The sequence below is a fragment of the Mugil cephalus genome, chromosome 17, assembly GCF_022458985.1.
Source record: "Mugil cephalus isolate CIBA_MC_2020 chromosome 17, CIBA_Mcephalus_1.1, whole genome shotgun sequence".
Classification (NCBI taxonomy): domain Eukaryota; kingdom Metazoa; phylum Chordata; class Actinopteri; order Mugiliformes; family Mugilidae; genus Mugil; species Mugil cephalus.
Window position 1 is genome coordinate 21,418,258 of NC_061786.1, and position 17,119 is coordinate 21,435,376.

A 17,119-nucleotide genomic window follows, 5' to 3' on the forward strand; every position below is an offset into this window, starting at 1 on the left:
ATGCAATTAGGAGGAAACTGATCACTGAAATGAGCCGCTGGGATGTAGAGTTGGATTTAAAAAGAAACATTTGCGAGTCTTCTTGGTGGCACGTGGTTCAGAGCTGTTGTCTTTGAGGTTTAGAAAAAGAAGACTTTATTAACCTTTTTTTATTCGGGGGTCGTCTCCTTGGAGGTTATAATATAGAGAACCCCTTAAGGTTCCTCCAAGCTCTCGTAGTTTATTCAGCAGAGACCGTGTGAGCGTAGTGTATAGCTTCTCTGTCGACTTTATCAGAATATAAATATGACCTTGGATATAAGATATCATTCCTGCTATATGTAGTTTTGCAGCTCAAGCACATGATTCTCTGCAGACTGATGAAAGTAGCATTTGAGACTAATCAAAAAAAAAAAAAATTTCAGATGCAGCGCATATATATACATTTTATAACTCCAGTACTGTTAATCTGGTTGTTGGTTGCATATTTTAGTCTTGTTTTAGTTTATTTTGTAGCTAAAAGCAACCAAAATATAATATACACTGTTCAGGCATAACATTATGACCACTGAGTGGAGATCATGTAACAATTCAAAGTTCAATTATAATCCACAACACAAAAAGTAAAAGATAGATCAAGATGTTTTCTCAGAACTTCCCACATAATTTCCATCTTTTTTTCTATTTTCTGACCTTTTGTTGCTTTATACAACACAGCTCCAACTTTGTGCTAGAGTGTTTTAGTTAATTTCAGTTCTGATGAATGTAGCTAAATAAAAGATGCTAACGCTGAGAGCTTTACTGAGAAGTATCATTAGCCATACGATACGTAACTTAACATGACTTCATTAAAAAATACAGCATAAATAAATATTACCTGACACTAAATGAGAACCACAGCACCAGGTTTCCAGCTGTTTCTTCATAATTCAACGATCCATTTACTTTTCTGTGTTTGGGAGCCTGTAAAAAAAAAAAAAATATCTCTGACTACTTTTCAGATCTTTTGGTTCAGTCAATCAAACAACAGCTCTTCCCCATTTTTTTTTAAATTTGATTTTACAGTTTAGACTGTATTAATGCTCTAACCTCCATGCTCATCTGTAACCATGGAGACCTCCACATGCTGTGACCTCACAGGCATCACCTCTAAAAGAACACTGCATCGAGGTATTACACATGACAACAGATATGCATATGTACACATACATACAGTGGGGGAAATAAGTATTTGATCCCCTGCTGAATTTGTAAGTTTGCCCACTTCCATAGAAATGATCAGACTCTGGTTTTTATGGTTGTTTACTGGTTATGGGTATAGACAGAATATCAGTCGAAAATGCATAAAAAACACACAATCTAAAAGTTATAAATTGTTATGTATTTTATTAAGGGAAATAAGTATTTGATCCCCAAGCACAACACAAGTCAGTACTTTGTAGAGAAACCTTTGTTGGCAAGCACAGCGATGAGACGTTTCTTGTAGTTGGTCACCAGGTTTGCACACAGCGCAGGAGGGATTTTGGCCCATTCATCTTTACAGACAGTCTCTAAATCCTTCAAGTTTCTTGGCTGCCTCTTGGAAACTCGGAACTTCAGCTCCCTCCACAGGTTTTCGATCGGGTTAAGGTCTGGAGACTGACTAGGCCACTCCATGACCTTAATATGCTTCTTCTTGAGCCACTCCTTTGTTGTCCTGGCAGTATGTTTTGGGTCATTGTCATGTTGGAAAACCCACCCACGAGGCATCTTCAGTGTTCTTGCTGAGGAAAGAAGATTTTTGTCCAAGATGTTACAGTACATGGCTGCATTCATTGGCCCCATAATGCGGTGAAGTTGCCCTGTACCCTTTGCTGAAAAACAGCCCCAAAACATGATGTTTCCACCTCCATGCTTAACCGTGGGTATGGTGTTCTTTGGGTCATACTCACGTTTTTTCATCCTCCAAACACGGCGGGTCGAGTTAATGCCAAATAGCTCAACTTTGGTTTCGTCAGACCACAGCACTTTCTCCCAAGCCTTCTCTGAGTCATTTAGATGTTCACTGGCAAACTTAAGGCGGGCCTGTACATGTGCCTTCTTGAGCAGGGGACCTTGCGGGCACTGCAAGAGTTCAATCCATAATGGCGCAGTGTGTTGCCAACTGTTTTCTTGGTGACGGAGGTCCCAACTGCTTCCACATCATTAACAAGCTCCTGCCGTGTTGTTTTAGGCTGCTCCCTCACCTTTCTCATCATCATCCTCACTCCATGAGGCGAGATTTTGCGGGGAGCTCCAGACCGAGGACAGTTGATGGTCCTTTTATGGGTCTTCCACTTGCGAATAATGGCACCAATAGTTGTCACCTTCTCACCAAGCCTTTTGCTGATGGTTTTGTAACCTATACCAGCCTTGTGCAGGTCTACAATCTTGTCCCTGACATCTTTGACAGCTCTTTGGTCTTGCCCATGGTGCTGTAGAAGTTGGAATGTAAGAAACTGATTCTTAGAGCAGGTGTGCTTTATATACATGACGAGTTAAGATCAGGAGTATTGGTAATTAGTTGACTGAGCATAGCTGTGTGCCACATGCGCACCAGCCAATCTGTAGGAGCCTGAATTCTAAGTGAATTGTTGGGATCAAATACTTATTTCCCTTAATAAAATACATAACAATTTATAACTTTTAGATTGTGTGTTTTTTATGCATTTTCGATTGATATTCTGTCTATACCCATAACCAGTAAACAACCATAAAAACCAGAGTCTGATCATTTCTATGGAAGTGGGCAAACTTACAAATTCAGCAGGGGATCAAATACTTATTTCCCCCACTGTACATGTGGCATCCTCCTGTCACGCTACAGTGTGTGTGCTCGTGTTGTGACAGGGCGCTGCTGACTGTGTGGGTGTGTTTGTGTGTCTGCTCGCTGTTTTGTATGTTGTGCGTTTTCACCTGTTGGCTTTCGTTTGGCTGACGGAGCGGAACGAGGGGAGACGCCTGTCAGCTCTGAACCCACTGACTTGCTGTGACGTCAGTTGTTATGATCTGCAGAGTGTGTGCTTGTGTCTTTGTGTGTCTTCTTCTTCTTCTGTGTGTGTGTGTGTGATGCTTTTATGCTCTTGTACTTTTATGTAAGTTTAAATCCAGCCTTGGCCTCTCGGCCCTGGTTAACCTGGAATGCCTGTCTGCTGGGTGGAGTTGTGAGGTGGTGGTGGGGGGGCGGGGGGGTGGGTGGGTGGTGTCATCGCCGCCTCCGGCTCCTGCCTCCTCCACACCACCTCCACACCTCCCTGCCTGCTGAGCTCTTAGCAACGGTTTCATTGGTGCTCGTCTGGTCCCTGAGACACCAGTCTGCTCAGTGATCACAGGCTAAGGGGGGGTGGGGGTAGGGGGGTATGCTTCCATGCTATTGGCTGGCCTCAGGACGCCGGGACGGATGCAGCCAGTCACCTGCTGCATCCTGCCGAGTGTGTGTGTGTGTGTGTTTGAGAGAAGGACAGCAGAGCCACAAACAGCATTGTCTGCAGAAAAAGAAGCCATCACTTCAAAAAAAAAAAGCAAGGAGCTGCTCCGGGGGTGTCGGAGGGAAGCTGTCGGGGGTGCGCGGAGTTAGGGGTTAGATCAGGGGGTCGTGCCAGGTGAGGACTCGTGTGCAGGTGGTGAGGGGGGGGGGGGGGGGGGGGGGGGGGGGCGCTGAAGGGATGAGAGGGGAGGAGGATGGGCGATTAGGGAGATGAGGTAATGCCTCCGACCAGGGATGATGTCATGGACAACACACACACACACACACACACACACACACACGCCGGCGTACGTCCGCTGGCATGCGGCGTGAATGGATGGATGATGGGAGATTCTAAATTGATTGCTCCACAGTGATAAACCATTGATCACCTCGCGAGGCCTTAATGTGACGAGCAATAATTCTCGTGGCCCCGGCGAAGGAAATGAGAAAGGCCAGATGGACGATATTTTTGGCAGAGAGTCGATCTTTCTTCCGGCTGCCCTGGTTTTGTTTTGATTTTTGTTTTGCTCAAACCACCAGCGGTACCCCTTCAGACACTTGCACGACAAATGTGCGACCCCCCTCCCCACCTAACTCCCCTCCAAATCCACCCTAATGTCCCCCCGGGGTGGAAAACAATGGCATGACTCGTAACATCAAATAATCATCATGCTCATTTTGGATGAATGCTCTCGTGATAAATGGGTTATATGAAACCAATTTAATATAATACAAAACAACAGTAATAAACACTTTATTGTATTAAAGTGCAAAACCTGTGGTCTGACCTTAAACACTGGAGACAAACCGTTCCCCACAGCAAACAAATGAACGTCTTAATCTGAGCGAACGGCTCTGGTCTCAGAGCGATGGTGGATGTTTTTCTAAGAAAACACACACACATTCAGAAAAGAAGAGTGTAAGACATGAATGAGTCTCAGTTGTGGCTCTTTAAAGATTAATGAGTCTATAAAATTCACAGCAGAAAGAAAAAAAAATGTGCTGAGGCATCCATTTTTTAAGTGTTTACAATATTTTAAAACTGATTTGAATATTTTCTTATGCTCCACAGGTCAAAAAAAAAAAAAAATAGCAAAACGGGGTCATATGTGTTATTTTTCTTTAAGAGGAAAAATAACCGTATCCATTCAGAAAATAAAGACCAGTGTAAGCAACAGACAAGACAATGAAAACAAATGTGTTGGGGGGTGGGGGGTGGGGGGGCTGTTGATCACGTACAGTTCATAGGCATCAAAGGATCGGGGGGGGGGGGGGGGGGGCGCATGTTATGAAGTCAAGGTCGCAACATCTCTTAAAGATATTTTTTTATTACCTTATTCTAATTGGCAGAGCAACATATTTAAATTTCAATCAATTAGTTTTTTTGTTGTTATTATTAGTGTTTGTAACATGTTTATGTCTAAGACCTGAGATTTTTACTGCACAAAAATACCCAACATATATGTATATATCAAGGCCTGACTGCTAACGAGCATCTCATTTACTGGCTTCTTTTTTTATTTTTTAGTTATTTTTTAAATGAATTAATGAATTAATACATAAGGCATCAATCAGCTTCATCACGTTGTCAAATTGATCTAGAATAAAGCACATAATAAAAATATAAAAAGACCACTGAATAAGCCTTTCCTTGTCTGCATAATGCAGTTACATTCACTGTTCATTGTGTCGAAATAAATATATAATAAATCCATCCGAAGTTTCTTTTCTTTTTCATCTATTGTCTAACTTTCTGCTCATGTAAATCTCAATATCTTCAGATCAAATGATGAAAAATTATTTTTATTATTTAATTTTTCATAGCTGGGCTTGTGTCATAAGGTAATAAGTAATAAGTAATCAACAAACAGGCTCACGATTCGAGAGCTGCTGAATCCCACAGAAGCTTCAGAGACTTTCTGAATCTATGCTGAGATACATAACCCTTCCTTAAAACTGAGATGTAGTTAATAATTCACCGGACGTCCCTGCTGAATTAAGATAAGCTCTCTAATGCACTTTGGATGAGGAGTTTGAATAGTTACGTCTGCACTGAAAATTCCTGCAAATCTGATGCAAATCTTAAACTTTTGGTCAAACGCTAATCGTGATAAGTTTGCGGTCGTACCAGACAAAGTTGATCGAATCACCAAAGAAAAGTTTCAGATATTAAAAAAAAAAAAAGAAACTCTGCGTTAAAAAAGGTTTAAAGTCTAAAAGAGAATGAAAATCCACGGGTAGGATGGAGACAGATTAGCATTAACTTTTCCTTGAGCTGAATGAAAGTATGCGTCACTCAATGCCAGAAAGCAAAGACAAAAGTTCATTTTCTCAGTTCCACTACTTTCCGATGCAGAATAATGCAGAAACACATTTATATGCCAGAACCTGGAAGGCGGTAGACGAGAAGAGCAGCTGAGAGAAGGTGAGCTGCTCTTAGGTCTGATCATGTTGACCTGGATTAAAGCATCAGGAGCCCGATGACTCACCCGCATCTCAGAGTATTTCCCCCTCTGCTGTAAACCTCTTTGTAAACCTCTTTGCAAACCCCCCCCCCCCTCTGCCATATCAGCATGGTGTGATGTGATGGTCAGACTGTTAACCCCTCCTTCATTCACTCCTCGCTAAATTTATCCTCAACGTGTCTCCGATTCCTCCCTCCTCCCTAACAAAAAGATGACCTCACCGCTGCTCCTGGCTCTGCTCTCTAGTAAATCATCCTGCTTCGCTTTGTGGTGGATTGAAAAGTGCCAGGAGGGAGAGAAGTAACTGAACTGACGTCCTCAAAAAAGTCAAAAAGTTTCTCACCAGGTCATGAGAAAATCAGTCCAAAAAAAAATATAATGTTTGTTGAAAGATGTGAGTCATTACTAATAAGTTGGACGTCTAAGAAGGCTGATGACTAACGCGCTTGAAGAAAACTATTGTGTCCCTAACGAGCTGAGAAGCTGCGCAGGTTAACTCAGGATTAGGGTCAGGATGTTGTAATGATGTCATCCTTACTGCCCTCCTGCAGAGAGCATCTAACAGCAAACACACACACATCATCCAGAGCTCAACACTTCTTCTTCTTTTTTTTTTTTTTTAAAAAGATCCAGGTTAATTACTTAGGCTCTTGGTTGTGTAATGGTGCCAACTCTGTGGATTGAGTCCAAGTGTGCGGGGGCTGGAGCTGCTGCTGCTGCTGCTGCTGTGTGGGCGGATGTGTCTGTGTGGATAAGTGTTTTTTTTGTGTGTGTGTGTGTGTGTGTGTGTGTGTTGAAATGATTTTCTATCTGTGCAGAAATTTAAATAAATAAAAGAAAAAAATATCCAGGACAGTGTGTGTGTTTGTCTGTGTGTGTGTGTGTGTGTGTGTGTGTGTGTGTGTGTGTGTGTGTGTGTGTTGGGAGCCGTTACATAAATCACACAGTAATAATAAAAAGTGTAATTCATTATTTTGTGAAGGATTTGTTTGTTCAGAAGTTGTCGACACTGGAGCATTACCTCATGTGCTCTTTATGTATCAATGACTTGGCTCGATTTAAAGCATGAGAACTATTTAGACGTTCAGCGCTTCATAAAGCTTCAAGGACGCGTTCAGATATTTATTCATTTACAGTTTTTAATGCAAAAAAAAACATTTAAGCTGTGTCACAGAAAAGATATTGACTGATTTCAGTTTTGTTGATCACAAATTATGAGGCAGTTTGCAGATTTCTTCCTCGGGCTGGCAAATATATATTAATTTATTTATTTATTTATTTATTTATCAGTCTTATGGGTGACAAGGTCCGTTATTTTGTGGCTACATGAACTCAACACGACATGTTTAAAAATATTTTCTTTATTAAAGCTTTGTGCAATTTATTAGACATATAAAAATGTGCATTTTTTTGCATGAAAATATTTTTCAGTAAAATAAATTAATTAAAACTTCCCAGCAGCCTGTCTCCAGAGGCTGCATCATTTACTGGTTGTGCACCAGTAAAGCTGAGACACGCTGGCGACTCGTCTGGCATTAGGGAGATAACAACAATTTTCCTTAACATTCAAGAAGAACTTGAATTAATCATAATATTCTGATATGTCCCTCAGCTCATATTTATCCCGTTTTCAATACACTCTGTGGATTATTCCAGCTCTTTCCACCTCATTCCCATGAACCAACCAGATTTGTTTTTTTTCCTGCAGGTGTTTGGCAATAAGATGGTCATACCTTCACTGGACGGTGCCTTGTTCCAGTGGAACCGGGACAGGGAGAGCATGGAGGCAGTGCCTTTCAGCGTGGAGTCCCTGCTGGAGTCGTCCTACCGCATCGGAGAGGACACGGTCCTGGTTGGGGGCAAATCCCTCACCACCTACGGCCTGGGGGCTTACAGCGGCAAGGTCTGTGCCACCAAATACACAGTGCACGAGTGTTAACCTCGCTCACACGGTGGAAGGACCTTGTTTGTAATTTCCCCTCTGCATGTTCCACAGCTCCGGTACATCTGCTCGGCGGGGGGCTGCAGCCGCTGGGGGGACGACGAGGTGGAGACCGAGGATGTGCTCCTGCTGCAGAGGACTCAGAAGACCGTGCGAGCCATCAGGCCTCGATCAGGGATGGAGAAGTGAGTTTAGCTCAGTCGGCCCATCTGTCAGCGTCAGTCAACCTGAAGCAGCTACTGTGTCTTGTGTGGTGTTTAAGAAAAAGAGCCGCAGATTGATTTCCTGTCAGCTGACACTGGGATGGCCTTTTTTTTTTATCCGCTGACTCTACAGCACCGACCAGACTGATCATTTTTGACACTGATTACCTCCATATTAATCACAGCCTGTCCATTCATTTGTGAACCTTCCACCACTTGTCCCTGATTTATTTTCAACCATGCGATATCCCTCTTGATCCAAGGTGGAACTTCAGCGTCGGGAACTTTGAGCTGAAATTTGTTCCGGAGATGCAGCCTGGAATGAACTTCCTGGAGGGAGAAGGGTTGAACGGTGACGCCTGGAAGGAGAAGCAGCGGGTCATCGCCGACGAACCGAGGGAGGCGGAGCAGACGGAGAGCCAGCAGAACCAAAACCAGCATTTGGACCTCATCATCAAAGTGTCTGTTCCCGACTGGAAGGTCATGGCCTTCAGCACCGAGAATAATGGACAGCTGGTCTGGGAACGTCAGGTGGGACCAGCATCATTTACTCTGAGCTGTTAAGTTGAATTCAGAGCCTCATGACTAAATGTTTTATTGTATTTATTTATTTTTTTGTAGTTCTGCACACCCATTGCCTCGGCCTGGCTGGTGGGTGGTGGGAAGGTAACACCGATCAGCCTGTTTGATGACACCGGCTACAGCAACCAGTCCGAAACCGATGACGAGGAGGAGGCCGACGATCCGGAGAAGGTCCGGAAAGCTGCAGAGTCCAGTGTTTACCTGGGTAAGTTCACACACATGTGTATTAAAGATGACTGCTTTCCACTAATGGGAGGTTTTATTTATTTATTTGTTCTTTACATGAAAGTCGACAATAGAATTTATACATAAATGCACACAACATTTTCAAATCAAGGAGCAGGAAAAAGAAAATGGTTCTTATATTTGTTTTCCCCCATTTTAAACTTAAAAATTCTAAAAATAATTAAATGTATTTTTTCTGTATGAATCTATAAAATGAAAATTATTAATTTCAGGGTCAGTTTGGCTCAATTTGACCCTTAATGGAGAATGTTTCTAGTGCCAAGTTATAATCAGTCAATAAAAAGAAAAATCAATCAATCAATTAAAATAAAACTGAACAAAACATCAATGTCAGGTAAAACGTGTTTTAGTTGTAGGTCTCACATGCAGTTTTATGAGAAACTAGTGAATTATCCTCATTGAGTCATGATCTGTGAGCGGTAAAGAGCACCACGGCACTAAATATTGATTGAAATGGTTAATAATGGAGCTAATAATGAGATACAAAAGACATTTACTGTAATTTGGATTCTGACACTTTTATATAATTAACATGCTCCAGGTCAAATTGACCCAGGTACATCACTGCTGTTCATTAGGAATGAACCTAACGGGGTTAATGGAACCTGTATTTGTGACACTAAATGACGAGTACATTTAAAGCGGCTCCTTTTGCCCTCGGCTCTCCAGGCATGTTCCAGGGGCAACTCTACCTCCAGTCCTCAGTGAGGATCAGTGAAAAGTTCCCCTCCAAAGCCATCGGGTCGGAGAAGGACATAATTCCACTGCCCATCGTCAAATGGAAGCCTCTAATACGTGAGTCTGCTCGCTTATTCATCAGACGCTGTGTTCTACATTTCAAAGGTTCTGTTTGATATCTTGTGGACACTTGTGTATCTCTTTGCCCTCTTGTTATTCCTGCCCTGAGATTGTTGTCGTTCCATATTGATCAGGCAAACAGATCAAATGCTTTGTTCGTCTTGACCTTGCTGCAGATTCTCCGTCTCGGACGCCAGCGCTGGTCGGCTCCGATGAGTTTGACAAGTGTTTGAACAACGACAAGTTCTCCCACGAGGAGTACAGCAATGGAGGCCTGTCCGTCCTCCAGTATCCATACGGTGAGAGCCTAACGATGCACGTTGGCTTCGAAAGATTAACGCAGCTCATCGCGTACGAACCTCACCGAGCCATTTCTGCTCTTTCTTCCCACAGACAACGGCTACTACTTCCCCTACAGCAAGCGCTCCCGGGGGAAACGTGGCAACGCCGTGATCCTGATAAATGGGAAGGGGGCGAAGTCTGACAGTCGCAGGAGGAAGGACCCGGTTCTGCTGCTGCCCTGGTGGAAGGAGATCCTCGGCACCATCGTTTTCTGCATCGCCGCCACCACGTACATCGTCCGCAAGTTCTTCCACCCTCCCGCCCCGGTGGCCTATGTGAGGGTAAGCCCGAGGACGCAGCCCGCAGCCAAAATACCGCATTGAGAGTTAGTGGCGGTGGCTGTGCTCAGTATATGATGTTAATGAGAATTCAGACGCTGCAGCCAAATTCATCATATTTCTCAAAAACATGAACTTTCCTGTCACAGTCCAATTTAAAATCAGTGAAATTCCACGTTATAAAGTGAGATGGGATTTTTTTTCTTTTAACATCAGTTCATTTAAATCACAACTCGCCGCCGCGGCCAGTCTTTTCCCTAACGTGTCTGCGGTGTCCTCCTTCTGTCCCTCAAAGCAACGGAAAGAGTCGGAGACACAGTGCCAGACAGACTGCAAGTTTGACCTTGAAGTTGTGGAATCCAAAGAGCCTGTTACCACGGAGACCCGCTCCAGCGAATACGTGTCCAGGTACATCACCACCACCACCGCACTAAGCGGAAGATGCACGTTATTATTTATGCGTTTATTTATTTTGTTGTGTTGACTCGGGAGAACTTCACCTGTCCGCTGAGTTGTTATCCCCCCCCGCGCGCTCGAACGCCGGTCCCACTCTTTCAAGGTGTAGCCGCAGATTCAGCACTGTTACCATGGTGACCAGCGGTCTTCCAGGCAGCCTGGATAGGACAAGGCAGAGATGGGAGACGAGAGTCGTAGCGGTGCATGATTGGGTAACTCAGCTGTTTGCCATCAAATCAAAATGACCTTGGTCCCGGCAGACCGCACCCTGCTCGGCAGCATCTGCCACGGGGTCGGAGTGTCACTTTACATCACTGTCAGGACATTGTCAGAAGTTTTTTTTTTCTGCTATTTTGGACATCCTGAATATGATCAGCCGCCGTTAATTTATGAGCTGTCGCCGGCCTCCTGCGGGCTGATCGATGGGAGTTTGCATGTTTATGCGCGTGTGCTGAATAAAGCGGCTTCACGCCCCCAAAAATCAGATTTAACCACAGTTTTTTTTTTTATATATCCTCTTCATGTCACCACTCTCACCTCCTCTTCCTTTGATCCGCCCTAAAGTGACAAACCCGTCCCTTTTTTTTTTTTAAAGCTGCTGCAGTTACAGTCCATGCAAATGACTTTTGCCAAAGAACTTTCCTTAAATAAAACGTGCGGCTGTTGCAGCAGCAGCTGAGGCCGGTGTGAGTCAGGTTCATCAGGAGCCAAGTCTCCAATCACATGTGCTCCGAATGGGACAGCCTTCACTCCCCCGAGGACAATGAGCAGGGATGCTTCGGCGGGGTGGAGGAAAGTGGGACGGTATCCTACTCGTCTGCAAACATTTTCTCACTTTGGAGCTGTTTTTACCAAGTAAACACTGCTTCAACTTCACGTTAGCCTTCTAGGAAACCTGTAAAATACCTCAAATAAAATGTTTATTTGTAGCGTGACGGCCTGTTTCTAAGACGAGGCTCAGCGGCGGTGAAACAGTGTGACTTCTGGATCCCGTTTAGCTGCCAGCTCTGAAGTCACAGCCAGCCTTGACAGGGATTTGGCTGGTTCTGATTCCTTCTCTGTTAATCACCTTTCACCACTTAACTAGCCTCCTTGAATCCACAGTGAATCCCTATCTTTAAAAAAAAAATTCTCAGGTTGCACCACACAGCCGGGAGCAGAGTGACTCTTGTTTGCACTACGATAACCAGAGTGTCTCCCCCTCAGGTACCTGACAGACTTTGAGCCGGTGCAGTGCCTCGGCCGCGGGGGGTTCGGCGTCGTGTTTGAAGCCCGCAACAAAGTGGACGACTGCAACTACGCCATCAAAAGAATCCGTCTGCCCAATAGGTAGCTGCTCACGCAGCATGGCTGCACCACACTTCCTCGCTGGGGGCTATTAGCTCTTCCTTTGTCTGGGGTTTCTTTGAATCTCTTTAACTCCGTTATGTAAGCAGATAACCACGGCAGGGCTTTACTGACTTTCTGGAACAAATATGAGCGTTTTTTTTTTTTTTTCTGTCTAGACTCACAACTGTGAACATGTAGCGTTGAGCTGCAGCGGCTCTGCATGTGTTTTAACTTTGTTGTTGATTAGTTTTCATCTAATGTTGATTAGTTTTCATCCCTCAAAGTTTTGAATAAATGTTTTTACTGCAACATACATAAATTACTACAGATTGCTTTATATTCTGCAACGATATTTGTTTAGACTCTTGGAAAAAAATCTGTTTAAAAGATGGATTGATCCACGTTTTGTTGCGGTCATTCAGGGAGCTGGCCAGAGAGAAGGTGATGAGGGAGGTGAAGGCCCTGGCAAAGCTGGAGCACCCGGGGATTATACGCTACTTCAACGCCTGGCAGGAGAGCCCCCCGGAGGGCTGGCAGGAGCAAATGGACCAGAGGTGGCTGAAAGACGCCAGGTGAGCCACAGTTATCCTGCTGTAGCTCAGCGGGTCAAAGGCGTTTAGCCCTCCCCTCTGGAGACATAACGACACGACAAGTAGGACTCCACAGACTTTACACCACCTCTCGTCTCATTTAACGGTGTGAGTTTAAGACTCTCATAAAAGGTTTTATGAATTTTAATATTAAGCAGTTTGACGCCGCGTTGCTTTAAATTGCTTTGGCAGAGCTGGACATGAATCATGCACCCATGCATTTGATGTGTTGCACACGCATTATATAAAATAACGGCTCTGAATCCAACACACATTGTCCTTCTGCTATAATTAAATTGCTGCATTCACAACATTTTCTACTGGTTGAGAAAAGAATTAATGCAGTAGATTGACTAAGGGTGGACTATAATACTGTGAGGATGAGTAAATATTGTAGAATAATCCCACACTAGTAGTAAAACAGGTTTGCATGGCCTCGTGTTAGCACTGACTGCTGACGTGGAAATCCAGATACGTTTACAGCTCGGAGATAAAAAGAATTAAATGTTATCAAGGTGAAATGAAGAAACGGGGACAATTACGGTTTTGTTTATTTTATTATTATTATTTAAACATATTTAAACTACTGTGTCTGTAATGTCAATAGCAGCGCGACCAGCTCCTGTAATAACTGTAGTCTGTGTGCAACATTTATTTCCTCATTCATAAAAAGCTAAAATTGTAGGACAGCTTTTAGCTGGAAGACAGGTCATCTAAAACGGGGATTATACCCAGAAATCGGGGACATCTGGTCACCTTAAAAAAAACCCAGACACTGCACCTTTTTGGCTAAAGTCTTCTTGTTGTGCTACTTCATTTTTCAGATTTTTCCGTCTAGACCACATCTCACAGTTGCACCATGTGTGTTTAGAAGCGCTACATTAAAAATGGTTCGGTCTGAAACAGTGTCACAATATGAACCAGTAAACCACCCAGCTCTACTTATTGCTTGAAACTTATTCATTGTATCTGTGTCGGCAGTAACAACAGTCCTTTTTCTTTTTCCAGTACCACCGACTGGCCGCTGAGTTTCCTCGACAACATGGAGGCGCTGTCAGTCAAAGTACCCGTGTCCAGCTCCGTGTCTCCGGCCTCTGGACCCGGAGGAGACGCTCTGGAGGCGTCCGCCAGCGCCCAGGCCCTGCTCTCCAGCAGCGCCGCGGGCTTCGGCGTGGACGACGCGGACCTGTCCTTCCACCCGCTGCTCGGCCACGACAGCCTCATGTCGGAGAGGGACAGCCAGGCCGACCCCGACGCCTCGGACACCCCCCACTCCTTCGAGCTGTGCCCCCCCCGCGGGCCCAGCGACTGCACCTCCTCCTCCTTCGACATCGTGTTCGAGGACTCGGGCTGCGACCGGGACGCCGACGCCGACACGGACTCGGCCTCCGACGCGGCCAGTCCCGCCACGGTGACGAAGAACAGCTCGTCCTCTTCGCACACCAGACGGCAGGAGTCCGTCCCCACTTCCTCTTCCACCCCTACTCGGCCAACCTCGCTCATGCTGGCTCACCCCACAACTCCTCCCAACCAGCGGGTTCAGCCTTCCCCTAAGGTCAGTGGGGAATCTACTCAGTCTGATGCTGGATGCGCTGGAGCGTAAAGCCAGACTCATCTGTATTTTGAATTATTACAGATGTTCTGTGCCCCTCTCCTTTTCTCCAGGTGTACCTGTACATCCAGATGCAGCTCTGTCGGAAGGAGAACCTGAAGGACTGGATGGCTCAGCGCTGCCTCCCGGACCAGAGGGAGCACAACACGTGTCTGGACATCTTCCTGCAGATCGCAGAGGCGGTCGACTTCCTGCACAGCAAGGGACTCATGCACAGGGACCTCAAGGTGAGGGAAAGCTTACTTCTTTGAACCCATCTCAAACTGGTAAAACTGTTGCTTGTGTTTAAGTTTAACAAAAAAACCCGGTCTCTGCTTCTCTTTCCAGCCCTCCAACATCTTCTTCACCATGGACGACGTGGTGAAGGTGGGAGACTTCGGCCTGGTGACGGCCATGGACCAGGAGGAGGACGAGGACGAGCCCAGCGCCCTGACGCCAGCCCCTCTCCTCACCCGCCACACGGGCCAGGTCGGCACGAAGCTCTACATGAGCCCGGAGCAGGTGAGGAAGCGCATTATACCCTTACAGTGTTTGTTATCATGTGAACCTCTAAAACAAGGACTAAGTCTGGTCTCTCCTTTTGGTCCTGGCAGCTCTCTGGAAACTCGTACTCTCACAAAGTGGACATTTACTCTCTGGGTTTGATCCTGTTTGAGCTGCTCTATCCTTTCAGGACCCAGATGGAGAGAGTGAGGGTGAGTCACATGAAACACATGGGCTTATAATCAAGGCTCTAGACTAGAATGAGACCATTTTATGTGGTCTCATCGTCTGTAATCGGTTTATAATGACCCCTTCGTGGCCTACGTCACTGTGACGTCACGTCGTTAGCTGGAGGCAAAAGGTGAACACTGTCACTCTCAACCATGAAAATGTCGCCAAAACCAAAATATCAAAAACACTAAGTTGAAGTTTTATCACACACTAGCCACTTCCAGTCCTAGACAACTTTGGTTTAATTAGACAATCAACAACAATGCGCAAATTTCATATCAGATAAGATTAATATGTAATGAATCGTCAGTTTCAGCCTGGGTAACGTTATGGGTTGGAAGAAATTGTGACTGAATTTACGTTAATTTAATCATTATTTGGGGGATTCTTGTTACACGTTAATGCTAACGCTAACTAACATAACATTAGTTATATGTTTCAGGGGTGTAGAGTAGAAGTAGAAGTTGCATTTACTACATTCCCCTCCACAGTGATTCCACTTACTTCTTGTAATATCTTTGTTAGAGAGGCCTCACTTGATAAAGACAGACCAGACTTCGTCCCCTCTGTGTCCTTTGGTCAAATCGTCCATCCAGTGAGTGAGAGCGTAGGGGGTCGATGAATATAGTCCCGTCAGTCAGAGTCAACTTTATAAGTCTCGGGGGAGTGAGTTAGTATATTAGTATGTTCTCTAAAATATGTGTTTTCCTCGTCCATTCTTGTCAAAACAGTCCATTGAAATATGTTAACTGGAGTTTACAAGCTTTGTTGTTTGAGATGTTTTGCCTCCAGTTAAGCCCCGCCCCTCAAAAACCCGTCTTGGTCTATAAAGAATAGTTCCCCCTTCTATGAATTGTCAGCTTTCATACTAACCAACAACCACTAAAACAGATGAAGACGTCTTGACAGATGTGGTTTTGGTTTATGGCAGAGCTAAAATAAATAATCAGGCTTGGCTGAACCAAAAATACCTGGATTGGCCCTGATACCTTTTGAGACATTCCTGCTTTCAACCAACTTTGCATCTCAGGAAGGCGAAGGTTGCTCGTATACTCCAGGCAACTCTAAACTTGTTACCAGGTTAGGAAGCTGGAAACATGGAAGTTGAATAAACGTAAAGCCTGCAGGGACCGACGCGTGACCCAAATCTTTACATCAGCACAAAACTGGGTTATGCAAATTACCTTTTCATTGGCTCGCAAGATCTCTGTAGGTCACTGAGTTGGCAGCACCAGTGGACCATTAGTGGGGAAAAAGAAAGTGTAGAGAGCCCTGGAGTCGGCCAGATGATGGAGTCTAGGTGGGGAGTTAGAGAATTGTTGCTGCAGCTTCCACTGCAGATACGACCAGATGGTGACGTACAGGCAGAACGTCCAACTAGAGGACGACATTTTAGCTGAAACGGACAAAAACATATCGGATTAAATTGCTTTAATTTCATTTTATCTTATTAATTAAAAAAAAAATTGTTGATACAAAGCCATAAAAAATGCAGTGATTATTATTATATGTTATTTATGATGTAAATAACTAATCATCTGCCCAACCTGAAGTTTTAAAATTAAAAATAGTCGTTAGCCAGTTTCTTTTAAAGCAGAGATAAGTCCTATTAAAGCAAATTGTCTTTCAGCCTGTTCTCTGTACTAGGACTTGATTGTTTTATTTTATGCTGAGGTGGTGGTCGTTTGAGACTAAATGGTAGTTTTCCTGATGAATCCTAACACGCAGACACACAGATGCACTTTTTTTTTTTTTTTTTTTTTTTTTTTAACTGGCGATTAACCAGGAAGTCTTTGTCTCAGTAACAAAGGACCTAAAAAAGGCCATTAGCAGCTCCACTCACAGGTGTTTACCTCCCTGCTTTTCCAGACGCTGACAGAAGTGCGATCGCTGCGCTTCCCTGAGGTTTTCTCCAAAAACAACATGCAGGAGGTGAGTGGCCGCCTGCTGCCATCTAGTGGCCCAACGTGCTAACTGCGTCTGAAAAACACTCGAACGTTGTTTATGCCGAGAAGAAGCAGAAGCAGTGGGGTGTGAACACACATGGTCAGATTTAAATGACCAGTCTACATGAAGATAAACAGTGTGTCCGAACT

The 17,119-nt window shown here is 44.5% G+C and overlaps 1 protein-coding gene across 1 annotated transcript in view; it reads left to right on the forward strand.

The window, feature by feature from the left end:
- eif2ak3 (eukaryotic translation initiation factor 2-alpha kinase 3) overlaps window positions 1-17,119 on the forward strand; it is a 31,266-nt gene that overhangs the window by 10,978 nt on the left and 3,169 nt on the right. The window contains exons 3-17 of the mRNA XM_047611309.1: window positions 7,640-7,834; window positions 7,928-8,058; window positions 8,340-8,607; window positions 8,698-8,863; window positions 9,574-9,699; window positions 9,879-10,001; window positions 10,096-10,325; window positions 10,618-10,730; window positions 11,985-12,107; window positions 12,530-12,679; window positions 13,706-14,252; window positions 14,363-14,536; window positions 14,637-14,810; window positions 14,903-15,004; window positions 16,893-16,955. Coding sequence (XP_047467265.1) covers window positions 7,640-7,834; window positions 7,928-8,058; window positions 8,340-8,607; window positions 8,698-8,863; window positions 9,574-9,699; window positions 9,879-10,001; window positions 10,096-10,325; window positions 10,618-10,730; window positions 11,985-12,107; window positions 12,530-12,679; window positions 13,706-14,252; window positions 14,363-14,536; window positions 14,637-14,810; window positions 14,903-15,004; window positions 16,893-16,955 — 2,685 coding nt within the window. The remainder of the gene's footprint in view (window positions 1-7,639; window positions 7,835-7,927; window positions 8,059-8,339; window positions 8,608-8,697; window positions 8,864-9,573; window positions 9,700-9,878; window positions 10,002-10,095; window positions 10,326-10,617; window positions 10,731-11,984; window positions 12,108-12,529; window positions 12,680-13,705; window positions 14,253-14,362; window positions 14,537-14,636; window positions 14,811-14,902; window positions 15,005-16,892; window positions 16,956-17,119) is intronic.